Source organism: Jaculus jaculus, chromosome 10 (genome assembly GCF_020740685.1).
Source record: "Jaculus jaculus isolate mJacJac1 chromosome 10, mJacJac1.mat.Y.cur, whole genome shotgun sequence".
Lineage (NCBI taxonomy): Eukaryota > Metazoa > Chordata > Mammalia > Rodentia > Dipodidae > Jaculus > Jaculus jaculus.
Genome location: NC_059111.1, coordinates 41043930 through 41071357, shown reverse-complemented (window position 1 = coordinate 41071357; position 27428 = coordinate 41043930). Strand labels below are relative to the sequence as shown.

At 43.2% G+C, this 27428-nt stretch overlaps 1 protein-coding gene across 1 annotated transcript; it reads right to left on the bottom strand.

The window, feature by feature from the left end:
- Cgas (cyclic GMP-AMP synthase) lies at window positions 1-27428 on the bottom strand. The gene is made up of 5 exons (XM_045160050.1): window positions 26664-27428; window positions 21284-21503; window positions 17923-18165; window positions 15778-15880; window positions 1-699 (listed from the first exon to the last, which is right to left on the bottom strand). The coding sequence occupies exons 1-5, from the start codon at window positions 27300-27302 to the stop codon at window positions 348-350; spliced, it is 1557 nt and encodes a 518-aa protein (XP_045015985.1). The 5' UTR covers window positions 27303-27428; the 3' UTR covers window positions 1-347.

The window sequence follows — 27428 nt, the reverse complement described above, 5'->3', positions numbered from 1 at the left end:
TTTGTTGTTTGTTCAGTTTCAGGAGGCAAGGTCTCACACTTTAGCCCAAGCTGGACTTGAAATCATGACAGTCCTCATATCTGAGTCTGTAGCCTCATACTCCAGTGCTGAGATTATAAGCAAACCTCCAACACAATGGCATTATGGAATCACGTTCTTTTTTGTGCTTTGTTTTGTTTTGAGATAGGGTCACAAGTATCCCAGGCTGGCCTTGAACTCATTATGTAGACAAGACCTTAAACTCCTGATCCTCCTGCTTCTATCTCCTGAGTGTTGGGACTATAGGCATGTGCCACTAAGCCTGTCCTTGATCACTTTCATTCTTCATTCTTTTTGAAAATATACATTTAAAATTTGCCAAAAATTGGAAATCCATTATTTCTTTCATATTCAATTTTCTTTGACAGAAATTCTTTACTTGTTTTGTCAATTTTGTCTTGAGAGAAAAGGTTGAATTTAGGAATAAAATAATGCTCCAGTATTTCGATCCTGAGGCACTGAAGAAAGTATGTGACACAATCATCAAAGCAGAGGCTCAGGTCTCTGGGGTCCCAGTAACTGTCCAGTGGGTTTCTACTACACATGTGAAAGAAGGCAGTCTTAACATGGTAAGAACAGAATTTATCCATTTCTTTTCTGTCTTTAAAATTCTTTTTCAGCTGTTCCAAAAGGTGTTTCATTAGTTTTAAGCAGTCTTTCCTGTTAAATAAAAAAAAAAAATTGTTTTATTTACTTTCAACCTGCCTCATTCTTATAAGAAAAGCATATCAAAACAATGAAGACATAGCCATCTCTCCAGTCCCACACTTGGCTTTTTTTTTTTTTTTGACCTTTATACTGGTCAACTTTAGCAACTCAAACACTTTTCAATCTCAGTTCTTTTTTGGTTTGGTTTGGGTTTTTTTGTTTGTTTTTTCAAGGTAGGGTCTTGCTCTAGCCCAGGCGGACTGGAACTTACTATGTAATCTTAGGTTGGCCTTGAAATCTACAATCCTACTACCGCTGCCTCCTTAGTGCTGGGATTAAAGGTGTGTCCCACCACGCCCAGCCTGGTTTGGTTTGGTTTTTGAAACAAGATTTCATATAGCCCAAGCCAGCCTCAAACTTATCATGTAGCCTTGAATTCCCTAGTTTTTTGTTGTTGTTCATTTTATTTATTTATTTATTTGAGAGTGACAGACAGAGAAAGAGGGGGAGAGAGAGAGAGAGAGAGAGAGAGAGAGAGAGAGAATGGGCGCGCCAGGGCCTCCAGCCACTGCAAATGAAATCCAGACACATGCGCCCCCCTTGTGCATCTGGCATGAGTCTTGGAGAGTCAAGCCTTGAACCAGGGTCCTTAGGCTTCACAGACAAGCGCTTAACCGCTAAGCCATTTTCCAACGCAAACTCCCTAGATTTTTGTTGTTATTTTTCAAGGTAGGGTCTCAATGTAGCCCAAGGTGACCTGGCACTCACTCTGTAGTCCCAGGCTGGCCTTGAACTCACAACTATTGTCCCTACCTCTGCCTCCTGAGTGCTAGGACCATGCCCAGCATGTCCTTGAATTCCTGATCCCCCTCCATCTCCCAATTACTGGAATTACAGGCATGTACCACTACATCTGGCACAGGTATGTACCACCAAGAACAATAAGTACCACTCACTGGTTTCAAGTTTAGCCAGTCATTCTCTAATTTGAACACGGCCACAAGATCCCAAAGCAAATACAAGTATCCACTAAGAGTGACACCTTGGCCTCTTCATATTTCATGATAATAAAAGGCTCACTCAGGCTGGAGAGATGGTTTAGCTGTTAAGGCACTTGCCAGCAAAGCCAAAGGATCCTTGTTCAACTCTCCAGGTCCCATGTAAGCCAGATGCACAAGGTGAAACATGCATCTGCAGTTCGTTTGCAGTGGCTGGAGGCCCTGGTGTATCCATTCTCTGTCTCTGCTCCTCTTTCCCTCTCTCAAATAAATAAATAAAATATATAAAAAAATAAAAATAAGAAGCTTACTCTCTACCAGGCATGGTAGCACATGCTGTTAGCTCTAGCACTTAAAAGGTGCATGCAGAAAGATCACCCTGAAACCTTGGGTTTGAAGCCAGCCTGGGCTACAGAGGAAGACCCCATCTGAAATAAATTCTCAGATATATATATATATATATATATATATATATATTATACACACACACACACACACACACACACATACATACATACATACACACACATATACATACATATATATGTATATATACATATATATATAATAAATTATAAGTCATATAAGTGATATATAATGCACTTACACACACACCCTCAACTCTCTCCAGGTTATCCCAGTGCCACCCTTCCCTTAGCCCAGTTCAGCAAGGATCACTTTCACGTTTTAACAACATTACAACATTGCCAATAAATAATTCAATGTAGCATAGGTAATCTGCCATCTAAAAATATAAGGAGGTTAAGATAGTGGCATAATAGTCACACAAAAGCAGGTTGGGGTGGGGAAGGCAGAAAAACAGCATAATACACTTACACTGAAAAGTGAAAAGTGTATAAGGATTTATCAACCACAACAGAGAAGCAGGAGAGACCCAGAGGTCCTTGCAACAACATAACCAGCTAGAATCAGTTCCAGCCAAGGCTCAGGTGGTCCCACTCCACTGGGAAGAGCTATACCCATGCCCTGCTCTGCCTGAGGGAGCTCCAGCAGAACCACAGTGAAGGGACTCTCCACCCACACCAGCCCCCTCACAAAGGAGAAGACAACAGGGACCAGCAGCTTGGAACAACTCCAGACACTCTCCACAACCTCCCTTCCCCCAATTGCCCATGCCAGGAACCACTGGGGAACTCGAGACTCTAAGGGATCTCAGCCGCAGAGTATCCAGCACAGCCAATCAGAACAGCAGACCCACCAACCCAACTAGCCTGCTTGAGCCCACAGTGCAGCAAAGAGGGACTTGGGTGGGTACTAGGCCTAAGTAAGACTGGAAGCCATCCCCAAAAGGAAAAGGGCCTATTTACACTGGGTCAATACTTGTACCCAAAGCCAGGTATACAGGCCTCCACTGATGCTAATCACACCTTCCATGTCAGGGCAGAACAGGCTGTGATGTATTGTTATGATTGATATACTGTTGGTCAGTTTTGCCATGCATAAATAAGTAGTGCTTTAGGGTTGACTTTTGTTGCTTTTGACATCTCTTGATTTATACTGCCTTTCTTTTTCTTCTGTCCTTCTTGGGGACAGGAGCTCACTCAGACCCAGGTTGACTTGGAACCCATTACAGACTAGGAAACTAACCTCCCAGTCCACAGAATTAAGGGGTAAAACACACCCTTAGGAACTTTGGCTTTTTTAGAATATCTCTTTGTTTTAATCCCCACTCTTCAATAGATACTCCTGCTGGTTGTGACTGAGTGTGTATGTTGCTCAAATGAATTTTAGAATTTGCCTACATTTTGCTCCATCCAGCTTACTAGAGTATATGCACAGCAGGCGAACTTAACACCTAAGGTTACTTCTGCTGTTACTCTGGTAGTAAATAATAAGAGCCACACCTGGCACCTTAGGCTCTTACCCTGAAGATAGATAACTTCTGATTTACACATCTAAGAATACAGCAGATAATTAGAAAACCCAAGCATTGAATTAACTTAAGATGCAAAAATCTCTACATTGCAATGCAAGAAACACAAAAAAGTCAATCCAATATAATTCCACCAAAAATTATAAATCCATCAGAAATTACCTCCAGTGAGACTTATTTAGATGAAATGTCTAACAAAGAATTCAAAAGGATGTTTATATCTATGTTTGAAGAAATCAAAGGAATCAAAGAAGAAAATGAACTGAAAAAATCCCAAGAGAACACAAGAAACCAACTAAATGAAATAAGGAGGTCAATATAAGACGTGAGCAAAGAAATAGAAATCCTGAAAAAACACCAATTAGAAATACTAGAAATGGGTTAAGATGGCGGCGTAGGTACCACGCCAAAGCAGCCTAGGGGGGAAAAAGAGCAAAAAAACTCAGCAAAATACACACTTTTACTAAAAAGTGAGGTGTATAGGAAATTGAAGTGGCAGCAGAGTAGAAGAGTTCCAGAGCATCCAGAGCCCGCACAGGCGGGAAAAGCAGCTACGGCAGCTCGGCCAACCACCGCGGCCGTGGCGCACCAGAAAACCGCCAGGCTTGGCTCCAGCCGCAGGAAAAGCCAGGTGCGGGAGCTTTCCCTCACACCGGCGCTTTCCACAACTCGGGAAACGTGAGGGGAGAGTGGCAGCAAGCAACGGAGGAGCAGACCGCGAGGTAGAAGAACACGTGGAGCAGCGGCCCAGGACCCGACCACGCCAACTTGGGCTGACAGCGGGACCCAAGCAGGAGCAGAGTTCGGCAGCAACATCAGCAGCTCCAGCACCGGTAACAGCGGCCCCAGCAGCAGCAGACCCAGGAGTGGCAGCAGCGGCAGACTTAGCAGCAGCAGCTTCAGGGGGAGCAGCGGCAGTGGACAGAGCAGCAGCAGCTTCAGCAGCAGTGGTGGCTCCAGCAGTGGCAGCTACAGCAGCAGCAGAGGCAGCAGCAGCGGTGGGTCCAGCAGCAACACCTTCAGCAGCAGTGGTTACAGTCCCAGCAGGGGCAGCTTGAGCAGCAGCAGTTCCAGCAGCAGGGGTGCTGATCTGCAGGGCCACACTTGCCAGGCTCGGTTTGCCCCTCAGGAAAAGCAAGTGCCCAGCTCCAGAAATCAGAACAGCAGCCCAACGACCCAGGCAGCAACTTGACTGAGACCAAAATCATCCAAGGTAACGGGGATTGCACCAGGGAAGGGTCTCACTTGGTCGCAAGCTGACTTGGATCCCTCAACAGACCAGAAATCTTAACCTCTTTGTTGATAGAGGATCTGGTCATTACAATAACTACTCTTGCATACATATTCAGGGCTGTTTTTGATTGAATGTGTACAGTGTTTAGTTAAACTTTAGAATTTACCTGTATTTTATTCCACTCAGCCTGCTTGAATACTCCTATAGCAGGGAAACTCAACCCCTAAGAACATCTTTGTAGATACTCTGAGAGTCTTAAGAGCCACACCTAACACCTTAAGGTCCTACCCTGAAAATATATTACATCAAATCAATTGATACAGCTAAGAATACACAGCTAGCTAGAAAATCTAAGCATTAACTTAATCCAAGATGCAAAAATATATACATTATAACACAAGAAACACTAAAAAGCAAGACGTTATAAATCCACCTAAAAGTATTAATGCATCAGAAATGTCCTCCAGTGAGAGTTAGAGGAAATGCCTGAGAAAGAGTTCAAAAGAATGATTATAAATATGTTCAAAGAGGTCAAATAACACATCAAAACAATCAAAGAAGAAATCAAAGGAATCAAAGAAGATGCAGGACGCCAATTTAATGAAATAAAGAAGGCAATAGAAGACATAAATAAGGAAATAGAAATAATAAAGAAAAACCAGTCAGAATTACTAGCAATGAAGAACACAGTTAATGAAATAAAAAACTCTGTAGAAAATCTCACCAGTAGGATGGATGAGGGAGAAGACAGAATATCTAAGCTAGAAGACCAGGTGGCAGACCTAATGCAGTCCAACAAAGAGAAAGACAAACTTATAGAAAAGTATGAGTGGGAATTTCAAGATATTCGGGACACTATGAAAAGATCCAATATAAGAATTCAGGGCATAGTAGAAGGAGAAGAACTCCACTCCAGAGGCATAGTAGGCGTCTTCAACAAAATCATAGAAGAAAATTTACCCCAAATTGGGAAAGAGGTGCCAATGCAGATACAGGAAGCCTTTAGAACCCCAGCCAGACAAAACCCAGAAAGAACCTCTCCTCGCCATATTATAATCAAACTTCCAAACACACACCAAAGAAAAAATATTGAAAGCAGTTAGAGAGAAAAATCAAGTTACCTACAAAAGCAAGCCCATCAGGATTACAGCAGATTATTCAACACAAACTTTTAAAGCCAGAAGGGCTTGGAATGATATATTCCAAGTTTTGAAAGATAACAAATGTCAACCATGGTTACTTTATCCTGCAAAGTTATCCATTCAAATAGATGGAGAAATAAAGACATTCCATGACAAAAGCAGGTTAAAGGAGTATTTGAAGACAAAACCAGCTCTACAGAAAATACTTGATAGAATCCTCCACGCTGAAGAAAAGGAAAAGCACACATATAAGGAACCTAGATAAAACAAGCAATACTCAAATACTAGTTAACAGAAGAGAGCACAGGTAGAACCAGAAACACACACACACACACACACACACAAATGGCAAACATAAATACACACCTTTCAGTAATATCTCTTAAGATCAACGGCCTCACTGCCCCAACGAAAAGACATAGATTTGCAGACTGGGTTAAAAAGCAGGATCCTACAATTTGCTGTCTCCAAGAAACTCACCTTTCTACAAAGGATAGACATTATCTTAGGGTGAAAGGTTGGAAGATGGTGTTTCAAGCAAATGGGCCTAGAAAACAAGCAGGGGTTGCTATCCTAATATCAGACAGGGTAGACTTTAGTCCAACGTTAGTCAAGAAAGATAAGGAAGGTCACTTTATATTGATTAAGGGCACACTCCAACAGGAGGACATTTCAATCCTAAACATATATGCACCTAACATGGGGGCTCCCAAATTCATCAAACAAACACTATTAGAACTAAGGTCACAGATAACACCAAACCTAGTGGTAGTGGGTGACTTTAACACCCCACTCTCATCAATTGACAGGTCATCCCGGGAAAGAATAAACAGAGAGGCATCTGGACTAAATGAGGTCATAGAAGGAATGGACTTAACAGATATATACAAGACATTTCATCCAAAGGCTGCAAAATATACATTCTTTTCAGCAGCACATGGAACATTCTCTAAAATAGACCATATATTAGGACACAAAGCAAATCTTAACAAATTCAGGAAAATTGAAATAATTCCTTGCATTCTATCTGACCACAATGGAATTAAACTACAAATCAGTAGCAAGAAAGGCTATAGAGCATACACAAAATCATGGAAACTAAACAATACACTACTAAATGATGAATGTGTCAATGAAGAAATCAAAAAGGTAATACTAGAAATGCACCAACAGAATGGACCAAAGAGAAGACAGAAAATATAAAGGAGAAGACAAGGTGACAAACCCGCAACAGTCCGACAAAAAGAAACACAGGAAGGTATGAATGGGAATTTCAAGACATTTAAGACATTATGAAGAAATCAAACATACAAATTCAAGGTATATATTGCTGAAGATACCACATGCTTTGGCTGCAAGACCACTAAGAAATCAAGATGGAGCTGAGCTGAAAACTTCCTCCCTACTAACAGAAAGCTGGAAAAAGATACATTGCATGCATCCCTAAGGGAGAGAAAGCATCAGTGGTGAAAACAGTGGACACTGCAAGAGTTAAGTTTGGACAATCAAGCCAAATGACTGAAGTGGGGAATAGTGGCATGTCTATTATGGGGGAAACCAACTGGTCTCTAATTGAACTGGAGGCATCCTACTTGGGAGGGAGCACATGACTGGTACTGACAACCCAGCACTTGGGAGGCAGAGGAGGACTGCAGAGAGTTCAAGGCCACCCTGAGACTACATAGTTAATTCCAGGTCAGCCTGAGCTACAGTGAGACCCTACCTTGAAAAACAAAACAAAACAAAACAAACAACAAAAAAAACCTATAGGGCTAGAGAGATGGCTTAGTGGTTGAGTGCTTGCCTGTGAAGCCTAAGAACCCCAGTTTGAGGCTGGATTCCCCAGGACCCACATTAGCCAGATGCACAAGGGGGTGCATACATCTGGAGTTCGTTTGCAGGGGCTGGAAGCCCTGGCATGCCCGTTCTCTCTCTCTCTCTCTCTCTCTCTCTCTCTCTCTCTCTCTCTCTCTCTCTCTCTCTCCCCTCTCTCCCTCTCTCCCTCTCCCTCTCCCTCTCCCTCTCCCTCTTTCTCTTTCACTCTCAACCTCATAGTTGACAGGATTAAGGGTATAGGGCAATACACACCCTTAGGGACTTTAGCTTTATTAGATTATCTGTTTAGTTTAATCCCCACCTTGTATAAATATTCTGTGCTGGTTTTGATTGAATGTCTATATTGCTCAGTTGAATTTTAGAATTTGCCAGTAATTTGCTTCACCCAGTCTACTACAATACTTGAATAGCAAACAAACTCAACACCTAGGATCACTTCTGCTGCTTCTGTTGGAGGATAAGAGCTACACCTGGCACCTTAAACTCCTACACTGAAGATAAATAAAGTTGGATTTACATGACTAAAACACTGCAGATAACTAAAAAACCCAAGCACCAAATTAACTCAAGATGCAAAAATCTGTACCAGAAACACAAAAATATGAGAAAATACAATCCAACAAAAAATATAAATCCATCAGAAATGACCTCCAATGAGAATGCTTTAGCTAAAATGCCTGACAAAGATTTCAAAAAAATATATGATCATATTTATATTCAAAGGAATCAAAGAAGAAAACAAACTCCTGAAGGAGAACACAGGAAAGCAACTTAATAAAATAAGGAGGTCAATACAAGACATGAGTAAGGAAATAGAAATAATGAAAAAAATACCAATCAGAAATACTAGAAATGAAAAACAGAGTAAGACAAAAAGAAAACTCTGTAGAAAGTCTAACCATAGAATGGATCAAGTAGAGAACAATATCTAAACAAGAAAACCAGGTGTTGGACCTAATATAATCCAACAAAGAGAAAGAAGAATTAATAGGAAGGCATAAATGGGAATTTCAAGATATTTGGGGCACTATGAAGAGATCAAACATTAAGAATTCAGGGCATAGTAGAAGGAAAATAATTTTACTCCAAAAGGCATAAAAGGTATTTTCAATAAAATCATAGAAGAAAACTTCCCCCAAGTAGGGAAAGTGATGCCAATACAGATACAGGAAGCCTATCGAATGCCAAACAGATAAAATGAGGGAAGAACCTCTCACCATCATATTATAATTAAACTACAAAACACACAAGCCAAAGAAAATATATTGAAAGCAGTTGGAGAAAAATCAAGTCACATACAAAGGCAGATTACTCAACACAAACTAAAAGCCAGAAGAGCTTGTAATGATGTATTCCAAGTTCTGAAAGATAACAACTGTTAGCCAAGATTACTTTATCCTGCAAAGCTATCCATCCAAATAGATGGAGAAATAAGGACATTTTACAACAAAAGCAGGCTAAAGGAATATATAAAGACTAAACCAGCTCTGCAAAAATAGTTAAAAGGATCTTCTATACAGAGCAGAAAGAAAGGCACACACATAAGGAACCTGGAAAAAAAAAAAAAAAAAAGAACATACTCAAATACTAGTTAATACAAGAGAGCAAAAGTAAAACCAGAAGAACTACAAAACAAAACAAAAAGGCAAGAATAAATATACCATACGTACCATGTGACCCAGCTATAGCACTCCTAGGCATATATCCTAAGGACTCATCTCACTACCTTAGATAGTTGCTCAACCATATTTATTACCACTCCATTTACAATAACTAGGAAACAGAACCAGCTTAGAAGTTCCTAAACTGATGAGTGGGATAATGGAGATATGGTACATTTATACAATGGAGTTCTATTCAGTGGTAAAGAAAAATGAAATTTGCAGGAAAATGGATGGATCTGGAAAAAATTATCCTTAGTGAGGTAACCCAGGCCCAGAAAGCCAAACATTACATGTTTTCTCTCATATGTAGATCCTAGCTATAAATTATTGGACTTCTTTGTGAGTTGGAATAAAACTCAGTAGCAGAGGCCAGTAAGGTAGAAAGGGAATAGAAAAGGAGGGAGGAGGGGGGACTTAAGAGGATGGTATTGTATATATGTAAGTAGAAGAACAGATTACTGGGGGTGGAAAGGCCTAATTGAGGTCAGGAGAAGAGACTGAGTAAAGGAAAGGTGGGGGGAGGGCTAATCAGAATCTAAGAGGGCATGAATAAGTCATATGAAAATCTACTTTTTGGGACAATTGCATACCCAGAAGCCATAGATTGTTACTAGAAAATTTTCAGTGCCAGGGATGGGATACCTTCCAGTGAGGTGACCTCCAGGGAGGTCCCCGATGCCCCCAAAACATTACAGGTCATTACTGAGGCTCTTGATTTCCCAGCAGGAATAGATGGTAAGAGCCTATTGCTAAAGACTCCACATATTTGGGCTGCAAGGTCACTGAGAAATCCTGCTGGAGATGAAAAGTTTCTCCACTTAAAACAGCAGACAGAAAGCTGGAAAAAGCTACACTGCATGCAGTTCCATGGAGAGAGAGAAAAATTACCGGTGGAGATAACCAACAGTGGAGACTTCAAGCCTGAAATATGACCAGGCAGGCCAATGAGACAATAGGTGCAATAGTAGTATGTATTTTATGAGGAAATCAACAGCTCTCTAATTGGACTTAAGGCTTGCTCCACAGGAGGGAATACACTCCTGATACTGAAAACCCATGACGGAGGGGAAACATGAGCGTAGGGATATAACGTCTGCTGGTTTAGCTGGCACCTGGCTAAATGTATATACTATGCTCACCAAACTGCCTAGGAAGCACCTCTCTTCATGCTACTCTCACTTTTGGTTAGAGAAGTTCCTCTTTTCAGATGGCAGTGACCTTGGGATAACTCAAATGGCACCACAGTACTAAGAAGTAACAGAGGAGTGCTCAGCACTGAAACATCTCTATCACACCTTCAAAGACTTAGGGTCCATTGTGGAAGAGGTGACAGAAAGAATGTAAGAGCCAAAGGAAGGGAGGACTCCTTACAATGTGCTCTTCCAGACAAAATGGCCTAGATATCCATGACCTCACAGTGCCTGACACTATCTATCTATACAGGACCATCATAATAGGAGGAAATGTTAGTGACATCAAAATAAAAGAAAGACTGGTTGTAAACCAGGCATGGTGGCTCACGCCTTTAATCCCAGCACTCAAGAGGCAGAGGTAGGAGGATCGCCATGAGTTTAAGGCCACCCTGAGACTCCATAGTGAAGTCCAGGTCAGCTTGGGCCAGAGTGAGACCCTACCTTGAAAAACAAAGAAACAAACAAAAAACACTGATTGAGATGGGGAGGGGATATGATGGAGAGTGGAATTTCAAAGGGGAAACTACAGGGAGGGAGGGTATTACCATGGGATACTTTTTATAATCATGGAAAATATTAATAAAAATTGAGGAAAAAAAAGACTGATTGAGAGGGGGAAGGGGTATGATGGAGTGGAGATACAAATGGGGAAAGCAGAGGGCAAGGGAATTTCACTGTTTATTATCTATAATTATGGAAGTTATCAAAAAAAATTTTAAAGGAAACAATAACAATAAATGCTTCGGAGGATATGGGAAAGAAGAAACCTTCTACACTATTGATTGAAATGTAATCTGGTCCAGCCATTGTAGAAATCAGTGTGGAGGTTCCTGAGACAGCTAAAAATAGATCTACCATATGACCCAGCTATCCCACTCCTAGGCATAGATCCTAAGGATTCTTCTCACTACCTTAGAGACACTTGCTCATCCTTGTTTAATGTGGCTTTATGCACAATAGCTAAGAAATGGAGCCAGCCTAGATATCTCTCAACTGATGAATGGATAATGAAGGTGTGGTACATGTATACAATGGAGTTCTATTCATAGGAAAAGAATAATGAAATTATGAAATTTGCAGGGAAATGGATGGATCTGGAAAGAATTATACTAAGTGAGGTAACCCAGGTCCAGAAAGCCAAACACTGCATGTTCTCTCACATATGTGGATCCTAGCTAGAAGCATGTACACTTATATGTGAGCTGTAATAAAACTCAGTAGCAGAGGGCAGTAAGCTAGAAAGGGGCTCTAAGGGAGGGAGAAGAGGGGAGGACTTAAGGGAACAGCATTGTATATATGTAAGTAGTTGAATACATAACTGGGGGTGAAATGGCCTAAGTGAGGTCAGAGGAAGTAAAGGAAGGTTGGGAGCAGGATTATTAAAAATTTAGGATGTTAGGGCTGGAGAGATGGCTTAGCAGTTAAGGCTAAGCCTATGGACCCAAGCTCAATTCCATAGTGCCCACCTAAGCCAGAACCATATGGTGGCACATGTGTCTAGAGTTCTTTTGCAGTGGCTAGAGGCCCTGGAGTGCCCATTCTCTTTCGTAAGTAAATAAATAAACAAGTAATAAAAATATTTTTTAAAATTTAGGATGTTATGAACAAGCCAAATGGAAACCTACTCTTTTGGATAGTGGTGCACCTAGAAGTCATATATTATTACTAGACAAATTTCAAGTACAGAGATGGGATAAGTTCCACTGAGTTGTCAGCCAGGGAAGTGCCTAAAACATTACAGGCCTTTGCTAAGGCTCTTGGTATCCCATCAGAACAAAATGGTAAGACCCTATTGCTGAGGACTCTACATACGTGGGCTTCAGGTCAATGAGAAATCAAGCTGAGCTGAGCTGAAAACCTCCTCCCTGTGGACCAGCTAATAGAAGGAAAAATACATATTGGATATAACCCTAGGGGACAGAGACGTCATCAACAGTGGTAAGCAGCAATGAACATTGCAAGCCTTAAGACTGGCCAGCCAAATGTGCCAACAGGTACAATAGTGGCACATGTGTTATACCAAGCACTCTCTAATTGGATTGGAGGCCCATTCCATGGAGGGAATACACACCTGGTACTAAAAACCTAATCAAAAGCCAATGGCAGGAGAGATCGTGAGCCCTAGGAGAATAACGCCTGTTATAGGCTGGCTAAATGCATATATTATGCTTACCAAACTGGCCTGCAAGCACTTTTTTTAATGTTCATATGCATATAATAATGTTACTTTCTTTTTTTAAATTTTTTTAGCATTTTCCATGATTATAAAAAAATATCCCATGGTAATTCCCTCCCTCCTGCCCCCACACTTTCCCCTTTGAAATTCCATTTTCCATCATATTACCTCCCCATCACAATCATTGTACTTACATATATACAATATCAACCTATTAAGTACCCTCCTCCCTTCCTTTCTCTTCCCTTTATCTCTCCTTTTTAATTTACTGGCCTCTGCTACTAAGTATTTTCATTCTCACGCAGAAGCTCAATCGTCTGTAGCTAGGATCCACATATGAGAGAGAACATGTGGCTCTTGGCTTTCTGGAATGTTACTTTCACTTTGGGTTAGAGAAGCTTCTCTTTTCATATGGCAGAGACCTCTGGGATGACTCAAAGGTCACAACAGTGCTGAGAAGAAATGAAAGTGCCTAGGCATGGTAATGCATGCCTTTAATCCCAGCACTTGGGAAAGCAGAGGTGGGAAGACAGCCCTGAGTTCAAGGCCACCCTGAGACTACATGGTCAATTCCAGGCCAGACTGACTGAGCTAGAATGAAACCAAACCTCAAAAAACCAAAAAAAAGAAGAAGAAGAAGAAGAAGAAGAAGAGAAAGTGGAGTGTCCAGCATGAGACATCTCTATCACACCTTTCAAGGCTCCGGGTCCATTGTAGAAGAGATGGTAGAAAGAATGTAAAAGCCAAAACTGAAGGGTGAGACTGCTTTACAATGTAATCTTCCAGACACAAAATGGCCTGGATATCCATAACCTTGCAATCCCTGGCACTACCTATACAAACAAAACCCCCATAATAGGAGGAAAAGATGATGATATCAAAATAAAAAAGACTAGACTAAGATGGGGAGGGGACATGATGCAGGGTAGATTTAAGAGGGGTAAGATGGGGATGAAGGGAATTATGATGGTTTATTGTCTATAATTATGGAAGGTATCAATAAAAGTTAAAAAATATAAGGGGACTGGGGACATAGCTCAGTGGTTAAAGGTGCTACCTTAGAAAACCTGCCTATCTGTGGCTCTATTCCCCAGCACCCACATCAAGCCAGACTGGAGTTTGTTTGCAGCGGCAAGACCCTGTTGCAGTCAGGTTCGCATTGCTGGTAGAAATCACCCAACCAAGAGCAGCTTGTGGGAAAAAGAAGTTTATTTTGGCTTACAGGCTCAAGAGGAAGCTCCACCATGGCAGGGGAAAATGATGGCATGAGCAGAGGGTAGACATCATCCTCTGGCCCACATAAGATGGACAATAGAACAGGAGAGTGTGCCAAACACTGGCATGGGGAAACTGGCTATAACCCCCAATAATACACTGCGTCCAAGAAGCATTAATTCCCAGATCACCACTGGCTGGGAACGTAGCATTCAGAAACCTAAGTTTATGGGGGACATCTGAATCAAAACACCACATTCCACCCCTGGGCCCCATAAACTGATAACCATACATGATGTAAAATGCAATGTATTCATCTAACTTTAAAAGTCCCCATAGTTTTTATCAATTCCAATGATGTTCATACATCCCCATAGTCCAAGGTCTTTCAACTGAGCCATAATACCAAAAAAAAAAAAAAATCCCCCCCAAAACCCTAATGGCACAGAATAAATAGTCACATTGCAAAAAATGGCACTGGACATAGCAAAAAATATTCAACCAATACAAGATTTAAAACAACCAGGACAAACATCAAACTCTGTAACTCCAAGTCCAACAACTCTAGCCAGTGACAAATCTCCAAATCCAATAATTCTAACCAGCAACAAATCTCTAGAGTTCCAATTCCACCCCACCAGCTAGGCTACTCACAGTCCTGAAAAACTTCACTGGGACCAGCAGTTTTCCTTAGCAGCCATCTCGTGGTCCCAGCATCTCCACTGGGTCTCCACTGTAATCCACAGTTCATCCTCATGGCCCCATGGGGTCTCCATGCAGGCATCCAGCAAACCTGCTTCACACTGCCCATGGCCATTTCCAAAACACAAAACCATGTTGCAAACTCAATGACCCTCTTTGCAGCATTTCTTATACTCCACAATACCAGGTAAGGTGCCAATTTGTTAATCCAGGGGGGAATAAAGCAGATTTTGAATTACAGGACATTCACCCCCTGGCCAACATAAGGTAGACAATAGCAACAGGAGAGTGTGCCAAACACTGGCATGGGGAAATTGGCTATAACACCCATAAGAGAGGCCCCAACAATGTACTGCCTCCAGGAAGCATTAATTCCCAAATCTCCATCAGCTGGGAACCTGGCATTCAGAACACCTAAGTTTATGGGGGACACCTGAATCAAACCACCACAGTCCTGTACCCCCTATACGTGCAAATAAGCACATAAAATTATTTTTAAAAATAAAGGCCTGAGCCAGGCATGGTGGTGCACACCTTTAATCCCAGCACTAGGAAGGGAGAGGTAGGAAGATCACTGTGAGTTCAAAGCCAGTCTGAGACTATATAGTGAAGTCCAGGTCACCCTGGACCAGAGTGAAACCCCACCTTGCAAAACCAAAAAAATAAAATAAAATAGAAGCCAATGTGGTGGCACAGGCCTTTAATCCCAACACTCAGGAGGCAGAGGTAGGAGGATTGCCATGAGTTCAAGATCACCCTGAGATTACATAGTGAATTCTAGGTCAGGATGGGCTATAGTGAGACTCCACCTTGAAAAACCAAATAAATAAGTAATAAATAATAAAAATAAAAATGGGCTGGAACAATGACTCAGCAATTGAAGATGGTTGCTTCCAAAGCCTGAGGGCCTGGGTTAGAATCCACATAAAGCCAGAAGCACAAAGTGGCAAGAGATCCTGGCTCAACCATATTCATTCTCTTGCTTGCAAATAAATAAATAAATAAATAAAAATCTTAATCAAAATAAGGCCTTTACCTGCAACATTTTACTCCATCCGTTTCACAACATGTTTTAGATGTTCCATGATTATTCAAAATGTTTTTTTCAATGTGAGAGAAAGACAGTCGCCAGGTCTCTTCTTCAAAAAGAAAAATAGAAAGTCACTTTATCAAATGCAGCCTAATCTAAACAATACAACATTTTAGTGATTCTCTATATTAAAATATCATTCTGGCCAAGTATGGTGGCACAGGCCTTTAATCCCAGCACTTGTGAGGCAGGAGGAAGAAGATCACCATGAATTCAAGGCAGCCTGACACTATATAGTAAATTCCAGGTCAGCCTGGGCTAAAGGGAGACCCTACCTCAAATAAATATATATATAAAATCTCTGAAGGAATTTTAGACAAAAAGAAGTGAACATGTATATGGTAATTATTTATTAAAATAAATGCTGTAAAGCAAAAAGTGCTCTTACATGGAAAAATAAGGAAAGGTGAGGGAAGAGATCAAAAGTTAATGTAGGGCTGGAGGGATGGCTTAGCAGTGCTTGCCTGCAAAGTTAAAGGACCCAAGGTCAATTCCCCAGGACCCACATAAACCAGATGTACAAGGTGGTGCATGTGTCTGGAGTTGGTTTGCAGTGACTGGAGTCCCTGGCATGCCCATTCTCTCTCCCTCTCCTCCTCTCTGTCTCTGTCTCTCTCTCTCTCTCACACATGGAGGTAGGGTTTTGCTCTAGCCCAGGCTGACCTGGAATGCAGTATGTAGTCTCAGGGTGGCCTCTTACTCACTATGATCCTCCTACCTCTGTCTCCCAAGTTCCCAAGTGCTGGGATTGAAGGCATGCACCACCACTCCCTGCTTTTATCTGCCTCTTTCTCTATCTCTCAAGTAAATAGAATTTTTAAAAAAAATAGTCCCAGTAAGATATATATTTTATATACTGCTAAATTTAGTTTGTTAGTATTTTGTTTCAATAAAAATTTGGGATTTTTTTTTTTTGTCTTTTTTCTTCTTTTTTGAGGTAGGATCTCACCCTAGCCCAGGGTAACCTGAAAGTCACTCTGAAGTCTTAGGCTGGCCTCAAACTCAAAGCAATCCTCCTACTTCTGCTTTCAGAGTGCTGGGATTAAAGGCATGTGCTACCATGCCCTGGTTTCTTGTTGTTGTTGGGATATAGTCTTGCTATGTGAGCCAGGTTGGTCTCAAACTCTTCACACATCATCCTCCCAACTAGCTGTAACTACCAAATGCATAGCTGTGACTACCAAGTGCATAACTGCAACTACCGGGGAGGATGAGGTAAGAAGGTCCCAATTTTTTGTTTTGTTTTGTTTTGTTTTCCGAGGTAGGGTCTCACTCTATGCCAGGCTGACTTGGAATTCACTATGTAATCTCAGGGTGGCCTCGAACTCACAGCAATCCACCTACCTCTGCCTCCCCCAAGTGCTGGGATTAAAGGTATGAGACACCACACCTGGCTAGAAGATCCCAATTTTTAAGGTTTGACTAAGCTACAATTTGAGTTGGGGATATAAGTCAGTGGAACCTAGGCCATCAGGTTTTGAAGCAAGTGCCTTTAACAGTTGAGCCATCTCTCCAGTCCCTCTTGTCTTTTGCTTAAAAGCTAGGTACTGGGCTGGAGAGACTGCTTAGTGGTTAGGGCACTTGCCTGCCAAGCCTAAGAACCCAGGTTTAATCCCTTATTACCCACATAAAACAGATGCACAAGGTAGTTTGTTTTCAGTGGCTTTAGGCCTTGCCGTGCCCATTCTCTATCTGCCTCTCTCTCTCTCTCTTAAATAAATAAATAAATAAATAAATAAATAAATAAATACTAAGTACTGTGTGGTGGCACATGCCTTTAATCCCAGCACTCAAGAGGCAGAAGTAGGAGGATCGCTGTGAGTTCAAGGCCAGCCTGGGACTACAGATGAGTTTTAGATCAGCCTGGGCTAGAGTGAGACCCTACTTCAAGAAAAAATAAAAAGGTAAGTACCTAACAATAACGTATTCTCAATGTCCACTCTCATCAAGACATCAAGACTCATTTTGTAACTTGTTTGGCATGCTGGCTCTTGAAATGCCAGCAGCATAAATTGGCTGTTGATCTACTGTCTTAGTATGAATCATCAATAAATCTGTTCCATCTTCCATTAATCCATACATTTAACATACCTTGAAAAACATTTCCTTCTTTTGCATGCTTGGGTACAAGGTAAAATGGCTCTTGTCTCAGTTTGTTCCTAACTTTTGTTCCAAGCCAACTTTGAACCGGCAGGCCTTCCTGAGTGCTAGCAGGCCAGCTGCTCTTTGACTCTAGAGCCAGGATTATATCGACAGATATTTCTTCAGGCTTTCTAATGAGAAGGGTTACAGCAGGGCTCCCTGGCTTTTTCTTCTCCACACTGACATCTGTTTCTGTTTAAACATAGTTAAGAGAAAACGCTTGTGATCCAATTTTCTCCATAAATATAGGGAAAATAATAAAACCTAAGGATCCATGAAGTGTGAGGAATAAAATGAATATTAGCTCTAAAACAGAAATATACCCCACAAGGCAGAGTGCTTTATTTTTGGTTTTCCAAGGTAGGGTCTCACTCTAGCTCAGGCTGACCTGGGATTCACTATGGAGTCTCAGGGTGGCCTTGAACTCATGGCGATCCTCCTACCTCTGCCTCCCGAGTGCTGGGATTAAAGGTGTGCATCACCACGCCTGGCTCAGAGTGCTTTTTAAAATGTTTTATTTTTAGGAAAGTTATACTCACATCCCCTCCCCCCTTCCCCTATCCTCGCAGAATGTTTTACCCATTAAAAAATGTTTACCAGTAACAATGAGGAGACATTGTCAAGATTCTATTTAGTATGTATATATGAATGGCCCCTAAAGACTTTAGGGCTTGAGAGTGCTGAAATTAAATTTTCATTAATAATTGTGCATGGCTGTTTGGAAAGAAACCTGCAAAAGAGGCCACACAGCAAGGGAGAAAGACTTGAGAACAGGCCTCAGGCACAGGCCAGGCCAGCCCAGCATCACCAAAGAATAAGAAAGACACAAAGGGCTGGGGAAATGGCTTAGCAGTTAAGATGCTTGCCCTTGAAGCCTAAAAACCATGGTTCGATTACCCAGGACCCACGTAAGCCAGATGTACAAGGTGGCACATGCATCTGGAGTGCATTTTCAGTGGCTAGGGGCCCTGGTATGCCCATTCTCTATCTGCCCTCCCTCTTTCAAATAAAATAAATAAATAAATAAAAATACATTTAAAAAGAAAAGAAAGACAGACATAGGGATGCTAGAGAGATGGCTTAATGGTTAAGGCATTTGCCTGCAAAGCCCTAAGAACCCAGGTTCAAGTCCCCAGTACCCACATAAGCCATATACAGCGACATGTGTCTGGAGTTTGTCTGCAGTAGCTAGAAGTCCTGTCATGCCCATTCTCTCTCTCAAAGAAAGAAAGAAGGGGGCTGGAGAGATGGCTTAGCAGTTAAGTGCTTGCCTGTGAAGCCTATGGACCCCGGTTCGAGGCTCAGTTCCCCAGGTCCCACGTTAGCCAGATGCACAAGGAGGCACAAGCATCTGGAGTTCGTTTGCAGTGGCTGGAAGCCCTGGCGTGCCCATTCTCTCTCTCTCTCCCTCTATCTGTCTTTCTCTTTGTGTCTGTTGCTCTCAAATAAATAAATAAAAAAGAACAAAAAAAAAAAATTTAAGAAAAAAGAAAGAAGGGAGGAAGGGTGGGAGGGAGGAAGGAAGGAAAGACAGACAGACATAGAGGGCTGGAGTGATGGTTAGTGGCTAAGGCACCTGCCTGTGAAGCCTAAGGACCCAGGTTCAATTCCCCAGTACCCATGTAAGCCAGATACACAAGGTGGTGCATGTGTCTGGAGTTCTTTTGCAATGGCTGGAGGCCCTGGCATACCCATTCTCTTTCTCTCTCTCTCTCTCTCTTCTCAAATAAATAAATAAAATATTACAAAATGAAAGACAGACAGACATAGGGAGCAGAAGTGAAAGCAGTTAAAGAGGCTCAAATCAGAGCTGGAGAGATGGCTTGCAAAGGCTAATGGCCCTGAGTTTGATGCCCCAATACCCACATAAAGCCAGATGCTTAAAGTGGCGCATGCTTTAGGAGATCGTCTGCAGCGGGCTGAAGGCCCTGGTTCACCCATTCTCTCTGTCTCTCTTCTATCTCTCTCTGCTTGCAAATAAATAAAATAAGGATTTTTTTTCATGTGTCTAAAAAGTTAAAAAAAAAAAAGAGAGAGATTCAAATCAGGACCTGGACATAGCTCAGTGGGAGAGATACATAACATATACAGTGTCCTAGTTTGTTCCCTGGGACCCCCCAAAAAAAATGTTCGATGACAGTCTAAGCGAACAGGCTCATATCAACAAAACTGGTAAGCACACCAAGTATGAGGTGAGGAGAAAAGAGGAGTCTGAAATTCCAGCACAGGATTTTGCCCTTCAAAATTGTTGATGTTCCCCATAAAAGAACAAGCTGGAAGAATGACAAGACCAAACTGAACTTTAGTCAACATAAGCTATAGGTGGTCAAGTGGAGATAGGCAGATGGCTGTGGTGGTCAGAAGTTCAGGGGGCTTTGGGAGGAGACAGCACATGAGCTGTAAATACTGATTCCAAGAAGACTTCTGGGATGGACCAAGAAGGAATAAAGAATAAGGGAAAACTTAGAGAAGTCTGTTATAGCCACTGTGTCCTTCTTGCCTTCTGTTAAATGAGGAAGTGTCCCTCTATCTGCCCAAAGGCCACCCCTTCCCATCACCTTTTCAAGTATTGTCTACAATCGCAGAACTGCTCCCTCTATACTAGATCCTGCTGACATGCAGAGGATACATGTTTCCCACTCTCAAAGCAACTCATCTTGGCCTGATATTTTATGTACCACTGTACATTTACCACTGCACGTTCTTCTGCCAACCTCACAACTTTCACTTTGCAGTACTTCACACACCCACTACTTCATACATCTTTACAACTCTATTTACCATTGCACATTCCCTCCACCTCCATCCTGACTTCACACCTCTCACTTTGCAGTACTTTATACTCACTACTTCCTACATCTTTCCCACCCTACGTTTACCACTGCACATTCTCTAAACCTCCATCCTGATCTCAACCCTCTCACTTTGCAATACTTCACATTCTCCTTACTTCCTACATCATTACCACTCCATGTTTACCACTTACATGTTCCCTCCACCTCCATCCTGACTTCACTCCTCTCACTTTGGAGTACTACACACATTCACTACTTCCTGGTATGTAGACAAGCATTCATTCACATGTTACTTGCTGCATGGCTGTGTTTATGAGTAATAGGGTAGAGCTGCTCTTTGTTCTACTTCATTAAATCCCTGCATCCTGATCAATGAACAGATGGGGTTGCACTGTCTGAGTTCTCTCACCCATCCCCAATGCCACCCATATGATGACAGATGGGTGGGAATATATATTAGGAAACAGTAGGAAGCATCAGACCTGTAATTATCCAAAGTTAAAAAAAAATCTTACCTCCAATATTTTTAATTTCTTCCTTAATGATTTTCCTAAATTTTAACAACATCTTAGAAGCTGATAATATTTCCTCTTCTACAAACCGGATCAGAGGGTTTGCTTTGGGATTTCTTTTAAACTTCACAAAATAATAAGCACCTGTATCGCTGTATTCTTCAACCTGTATTCTGGGGACTTCCAGCTTAAACATGACATCAAATTCATTAGGTGCAGAAATCTAAGAAACAATAAAGATAATATTAAAATATTTCCTTGGGAATACTTCCCAAATAGTTGCGTTTTTTTCTTGAAATTTCTGCCTAAAACTTTAATTTGAATGGCTCTGTGACAAAGACCTATCATCCCAGCCTTTGGGAGGCAAAGGCAAGAGAATCACAGTTTGAGGCCAGCCTGGGCTACAAAGCAAGAGTCTGTCTCAAAAATTAATTATACTGGGCTGGAGAGATGGCTTAGCAGTTAAGGCACTTGCCTGCAAAGCCTAAGGACCCAGGTTCAATTCTCCAGGTCCCACATAAGCCAGATGTGCATGGTGAAACATGTGTCTGGAGTTTGTTTGCAGTGACTGAAGGCCCTGGCGTGCCCATTCTCTCCCTCTACACCCCCCTTAAATAAATTAATTAATTTTAAAAATTAATTATATCATCTCCAGGCATGGTGACATACTCCTTTAATCCCAGCACTTGGGAGGCTGGGGTAGGAGGATCAGCATGAGTTCAAGGCCACCCTGAGACTACATAGTGAGTTCCAGGTCAATCTGGGCTAAACTGAAACCCTACCTCAAAACAAAACAAAACTTAAGTATGTCACTACCACCTGGTGTAGCTTGGTGTAGTTGATCAAAAACCATGTCCTGGCTATTAAGACATGCAAGAAAACGTAAGCTGTAAGTCTCTATCACTTGGAGGTTGTGAACTGTAAGTATGTAAGTATGTTTGGAGCTTGAATGAATCTATTTGTGCCAGGTGTGATAGTGCACATCTATAATCCCAGCATCTGGGAGAATAAGGAAGAAAAATCTTATTTGAGGCTAGAGACTGTGCTACAAAGTATGCCCTGTCTTAAAAGCAAAGCAAAACAAAGAAGAATCTTATTCTTAATGCTCACAATAATTACAGCCATCATAATAAAATATTTTTCCTATATTAAAAACAGTATTAGGGTCTGGAAAGATGGTTCAGCAGTTAAGGTGCTTGCCTGCAAAGCCTAACAACTGAGGTTTGATTCCCCAGTACCCATGTAAAGCCAGAGGCACTAAGTGGCACATGCATCTAAGTTCATTTGCAGCAGCTGGAAGCCCTGGCATACCCATTTTCTTTCTCTCTCTCTCTCTCTCCTTGCAAATAAAAATATTTTTTAAATTCTGTCATTCCAATAAACAAAATAAATAGATAGTTGATACCAGGGCTGCTTCTTCCTCAAATAAACTCCAGATGCATACCAGTCTGTCCATCTGGCTTTATGTGTTATTGGTGAATTGAACCTAGGCCAGCAGGCTTTATAGTGCCTTTAACTTGCTGAGCCAGCTCCCCAGCCCCCTAATTCACTAGTTATTTAACTAGTTTGTACATAAATCCAATTTATTCATCCATACCTAACAGCTGTACTGCTCCTTTTACAAGCATTGGCTGTTATTAGCAGCTTATTTTCTTTTGCTTGAAATTATTGTTATAATTCACACTGTACATTCCTAAAGTTTATTTCTTTTTTACTAGTTGATATACCATTGCATAAAGTGATTAAATTGATTTGTGGGTTGTTTTTGAGGTAGGGTCTCACTGTAGCCCAGGCTGTCTCTGGGTGGTCTGGATCTCATGGTGAACCTCCTACCTCTGCTTCCAGAGTGCTAGGATTAAAGGCATGTGCCACCACACCTAGCTAAATTTTGTGTGTGTGATATGTGGTACAGTATGTACATGGTACATGCTCATGAATATGTAGATTCACATGACCCCTGTGCATACATACGAAGTCCAAAGGAGAATTTTTGGCATTCTCCTCCAATACTCAACATATTTCCTTGAAAGTCTCTCACTGAACTCAGAGTTGCCCTTTTCAGTCAGACCTGCTATGGCGGTTTGAATCAGATGTCCCCCATAAACTCATGTTTTCTGAATGCTTGGTTTCCAGCTGATGGCAGTCTGGGAGGTAGAACCTTGCTGGAAGAGGTAGGTTGTTGGGAGTGGTCTTAGGCAGTTCCCCCTTGCCAGAGTTCAGCTCACTGTCCTGCTACTGTTTTCCACCTGTTGTGGCAGGTGATGTATAGGCTCTGCTCATGCTGCATAACAGAGCTGTCCCTCAAGACTGTAAGCCAAAATAAATACTTTCCTCCCAGCAGCTGCTTTTGGTCAAGTCAGGCATTTTTGTTCCAGCAATAAGAAAGTAACTACAACACTGGCTGACCAGTGAACCCCAGCAATACTCCAATTTCTGCTCCCCACTGAACTGGGATTACAGGCATGCATGGCTGCACCCAGAGGTTAATGTGGTACTAAAGAGACAAACTCAAGGAAAATCAGGCCTCAAGTTCTCGTGCTTGTGCAGCAAGTGCTTTTACCCACTGAGCCACCTCCCCAGGTCCTGCCTTACTTCTTAAAATCTTTGTGGGCTGGAGAGATGGCTTAGCGGTTAAGCGCTTGCCTGTGAAGCCTAAGGATCCCAGTTCAAGGCTCGATTCCCCAGGTCCCATGTTAGCCAGATGCACAAGGGGGCACACGTGTCTAGAGTTCGTCTGCAGTGGCTGGAGGCCTTGGCGCGCCCATTCTCTCTCTTCTCTCCCTATCTGCCTCTTTCTCTCTCTGTCACTATCAAATAAATAAATAAAAATAAACAAAAAAATTTAAAAAATTAAAAAAAAATCTTTGTACTAAAGTCAAAGCTATACAAATAGTAAAGTGCATTAACATCAAATTCAAAAAGAATATTCTGGGCTGGATAAGGTGGCACACACCTGTAATTCCATCCTTGCAGTGTAAATGCAGCAGATCAGGGGTATGAGGTCAATAGGACTACATGAGAACCCATCTCAGAAAAGAAGAAAATAAGCCAGGCGTGGTGGTGCACACCTCTAATCCCAGCACTTGGGAGGCAAAGGTAGGAGGATCACAGTGAGTTCGAGGCCACCCTGAGACTACATAGTGAGTTCCAGGTCAGCCTGGGCTAGAGTGAGACCCTACCTCAAAAAACCGAAAAAGGAAAAAAAAAAAAAAATGGAAAGGGGGCTGGTGAAATGACTCAGTGGTTAAGGCACATTCCTTCAAAACCTAACCACAGCCGGGCATGGTGGCACACACCTTTAATCCCAGCACTTGGGAGGCAGAAGTAGGAGGATTGCCATGAGTTCACGGCCACCCTGAGACTCCACAGTGAATTCCAGGTCAGCCTGGGCAAGAACGAGACCCTTCCTCGGGGGAGAAAAAAAAACCTAACCACATGAGTTCAATTCCCCAGTACTCATATAAAGACAGATGCATAAAGGAATACATGCATCTGGAGTTCGTTTGCAATGGCTAGAGGCCCTGGCACACCCATTCTTTTACTCACCTTCTGAATATATTCATGAGCATGTACCATGTACATACTGTACCACATATCACACACACAAAATTTAGCTAGGTGTGGTGGCACATTCCTTTAATCCTAGCACTCTGGAAGCAGAGGATCACCATGAGATCCAGGCCACCCAGAGACAGCCTGGGCTAGAGTGAGTAAATAGAAGAACAACAGATTAATGGGGGTGAAAAGGCCTAAGTGAGGTCAGGGGAAGAGACTGAGTAAAGGAAAGGTGGAAGGAGGACTAATCAAAATCTAAGAGGCTGTAAATAAGTCATATGGAAACCTACTTTTTTGGACAATGGAGCCACAGATGGTTACTAGAAAATTTTCAGTGCCAGGGATAGGATACCGTCCAGTGAGTTGTTAGCCGGGGAGGTCCCTGATGCCCCCAAAACATTACAGGCCATTTCCGAGGCCCTTGGTTTCCCAGCAGGAATAGATGATAAGACCCTATTGCTGAAGATTCCACACACTGGGGCTGCAAGGTCACTGAGAAATCCTGCTGTATTACAGGGGAGCCAGGCATGGTGGCACACGCCTTTAATCCCAGCATTCAGGAGGCAGAGGTAGGAGGATCGCCATGAGTTTGAGGCCACCCTGAGACTACATAGTGAATATCCACGTCAGCCTGAGCTAGAGTGAGACCCTACGTGGAAAAAAAAAAATTACAGGGGACTGGAGAGATGGCTTAGTGGTTAAGGTGCTTGCCTGCAAAGCCAAAGTACCCCAGGTTCAACTCAGTAAGTCCCAAGTAAGCCCGATCCACAAGGTGGCACATGCATCTGGAGTTCATTTGCAGTGGCTAGCGGTCCTAGCCTGCCCATTCTGTCTCTCTCTTTGCCTCTTTCTCCCTCTCAAATAAATTAATTAATTAAATATATTTTTATAAGTTACACGGCCGCGCATGATGCTGCACGCCTGTAAATCACAACACTCGGGAGACAGAGGTAGGAGGACCACCATGAGTTTGGGGCCACCCTGAGATTACATACTGAATTCCAGGTCAGCCTCAGCTAGAATGAAACCCTACCCCTTGAAAAACAAAAAACAACAAAAAAAAAAAATACAGGGTTTGAGAGATGGCTTCGTGGTTAAGGCGTTTGCCTGTGAAGCCTAAGAACTCATGTTCAAATCTCCAGGTCCCACGTAGCTAGCTGCAGTAACACAAAAGTGTAAAAATGCACAATCTGGAGTTCGTTTCCAGTGGCTGAAGCCCCTGACACGCTCATTCTCTCCCCCCAACCCCGTCTGCCTCTCTCTCTGAGCACCTCTCTCTCTCCCTCAAAAACAGTAATTTGTTTTGTTTTGTTTTGTTTTTCAAGGTAGGTTCTCACTCTGGCCCAGGCTGACCTGGCACTCACTCTGTAGTCTCAGGGTGGCCTTGAACTCACGATGATCCTCCTACTTCTGCCTCCGGAGTGCTGGGATTTAAGGTGTGCGCCACCACTCCCGGCCTAGAAAATATTTTTTAAAAATTTACAAAACACTCCATTTTCTAAAAAATAAAGACATTTTCAGATCTGAGAGCTAAAAAAAAAAAAAAAATTTACAAAACAGCCAGGAGTGGTGGCGCATACCTTTAATCCCAAACAAGGGAAGACCACCACGAGTTCAAGGCCACCCTGAGACTACAGAGTGAATTCCAGGTCAGCCTGAGCTACAGCGAGACTCTACCTGGGGAAGAGGGGTAGGTGCGGGTAATAAGTCTGCGTTATGTATTCTGGAAGGGATCTCGGGGGTGTGGGGCACATTGTGCAGGGAAGACAAGTGACGTCGTGGGGCAGGGGGCGGGGCGGGGCAGGAGGCCGCCCTGAGGCTCGCTCACCTTCACGCGCTCGTAGTAGCTGCCTGTGTTGAGCAGCGCGACGCCCTTGAACTCCGACTCGCAGCTCTGCATTCTCCGCAACAGGCGGTCCACGACCCGGTTCACCACCTGGGCCGCGGCTGAGATCTCGTCGCGGTTCAGCCTCAGCCTCTCCAGCACCGCCCGGGGCTTCCAGCCGCCTGGCGCCGCGCTCGCAGCCGGGTCCGGCGAGGGCTTGGGCGCCCGGGCTCTCGGCATCCTGGAGGAGCGTGCGCCTCTGGCGCAGAGCGACGAGGCGGGGGGCGCCGGGGCCGCGGGGGGCGCCGGGGCCGCGGGAGACTCCCGAGCCCGGGCGGTGCGCGTTCCTGGGGGCGCGGGGAGCCGCGCGTCATTCCCGCGCACGCACGGCTTCCCGGGGCGCGCTCGAGGCGCACGGCCCTGCGGCTTCTCCTGCGGCTCCTTGGCGCCGTTCGCGGGTCGGGATAGCGGCGGCGTCCTGGCCGGGCCGCGCCGGCCCGCGTCGGCCGGAACGTCCCGCAAAGGAGCTCGACTCCCGTTGGGCTCGGACCGGGAGCTCGTCGAGGCCACCTCCGAGACGTAGGTGGTTGTGGCTCCCGCCTTAGAGGTTCTCCCGGTCGCCTTCCTGTGTCCAGGGTCCATGCTGATATCCTCGGCTCCCCGAAAGAGTGGACATGGGCGAAAGAGGAACGCGCGGAGATGGCTGGAAATGAAACAATCCTCCGGGGCAAAGGCGGAAGACCGCGGGCCACGCCTCGCGGGAGTCGG

What these genes read in the sequence shown, in the direction of transcription:
- Cgas (XM_045160050.1), bottom strand. Translation starts at nt 27,302, where the DNA reads ATGGACCCTGGACACAGGAAGGCGACCGGGAGAACCTCTAAGGCGGGA. An exon ending in GCTACTACGAGCGCGTGAAG is followed by an intron (nt 21,504 to 26,663) that starts GTGAGCGAGCCT and finishes ATTGTTTCTTAG; the next exon opens with ATTTCTGCACCTAATGAATT. An exon ending in AGAAGGAAATGTTTTTCAAG is followed by an intron (nt 15,881 to 17,922) that starts GTATGTTAAATG and finishes TTCTTTTTGAAG; the next exon opens with AAGAGACCTGGCGACTGTCT.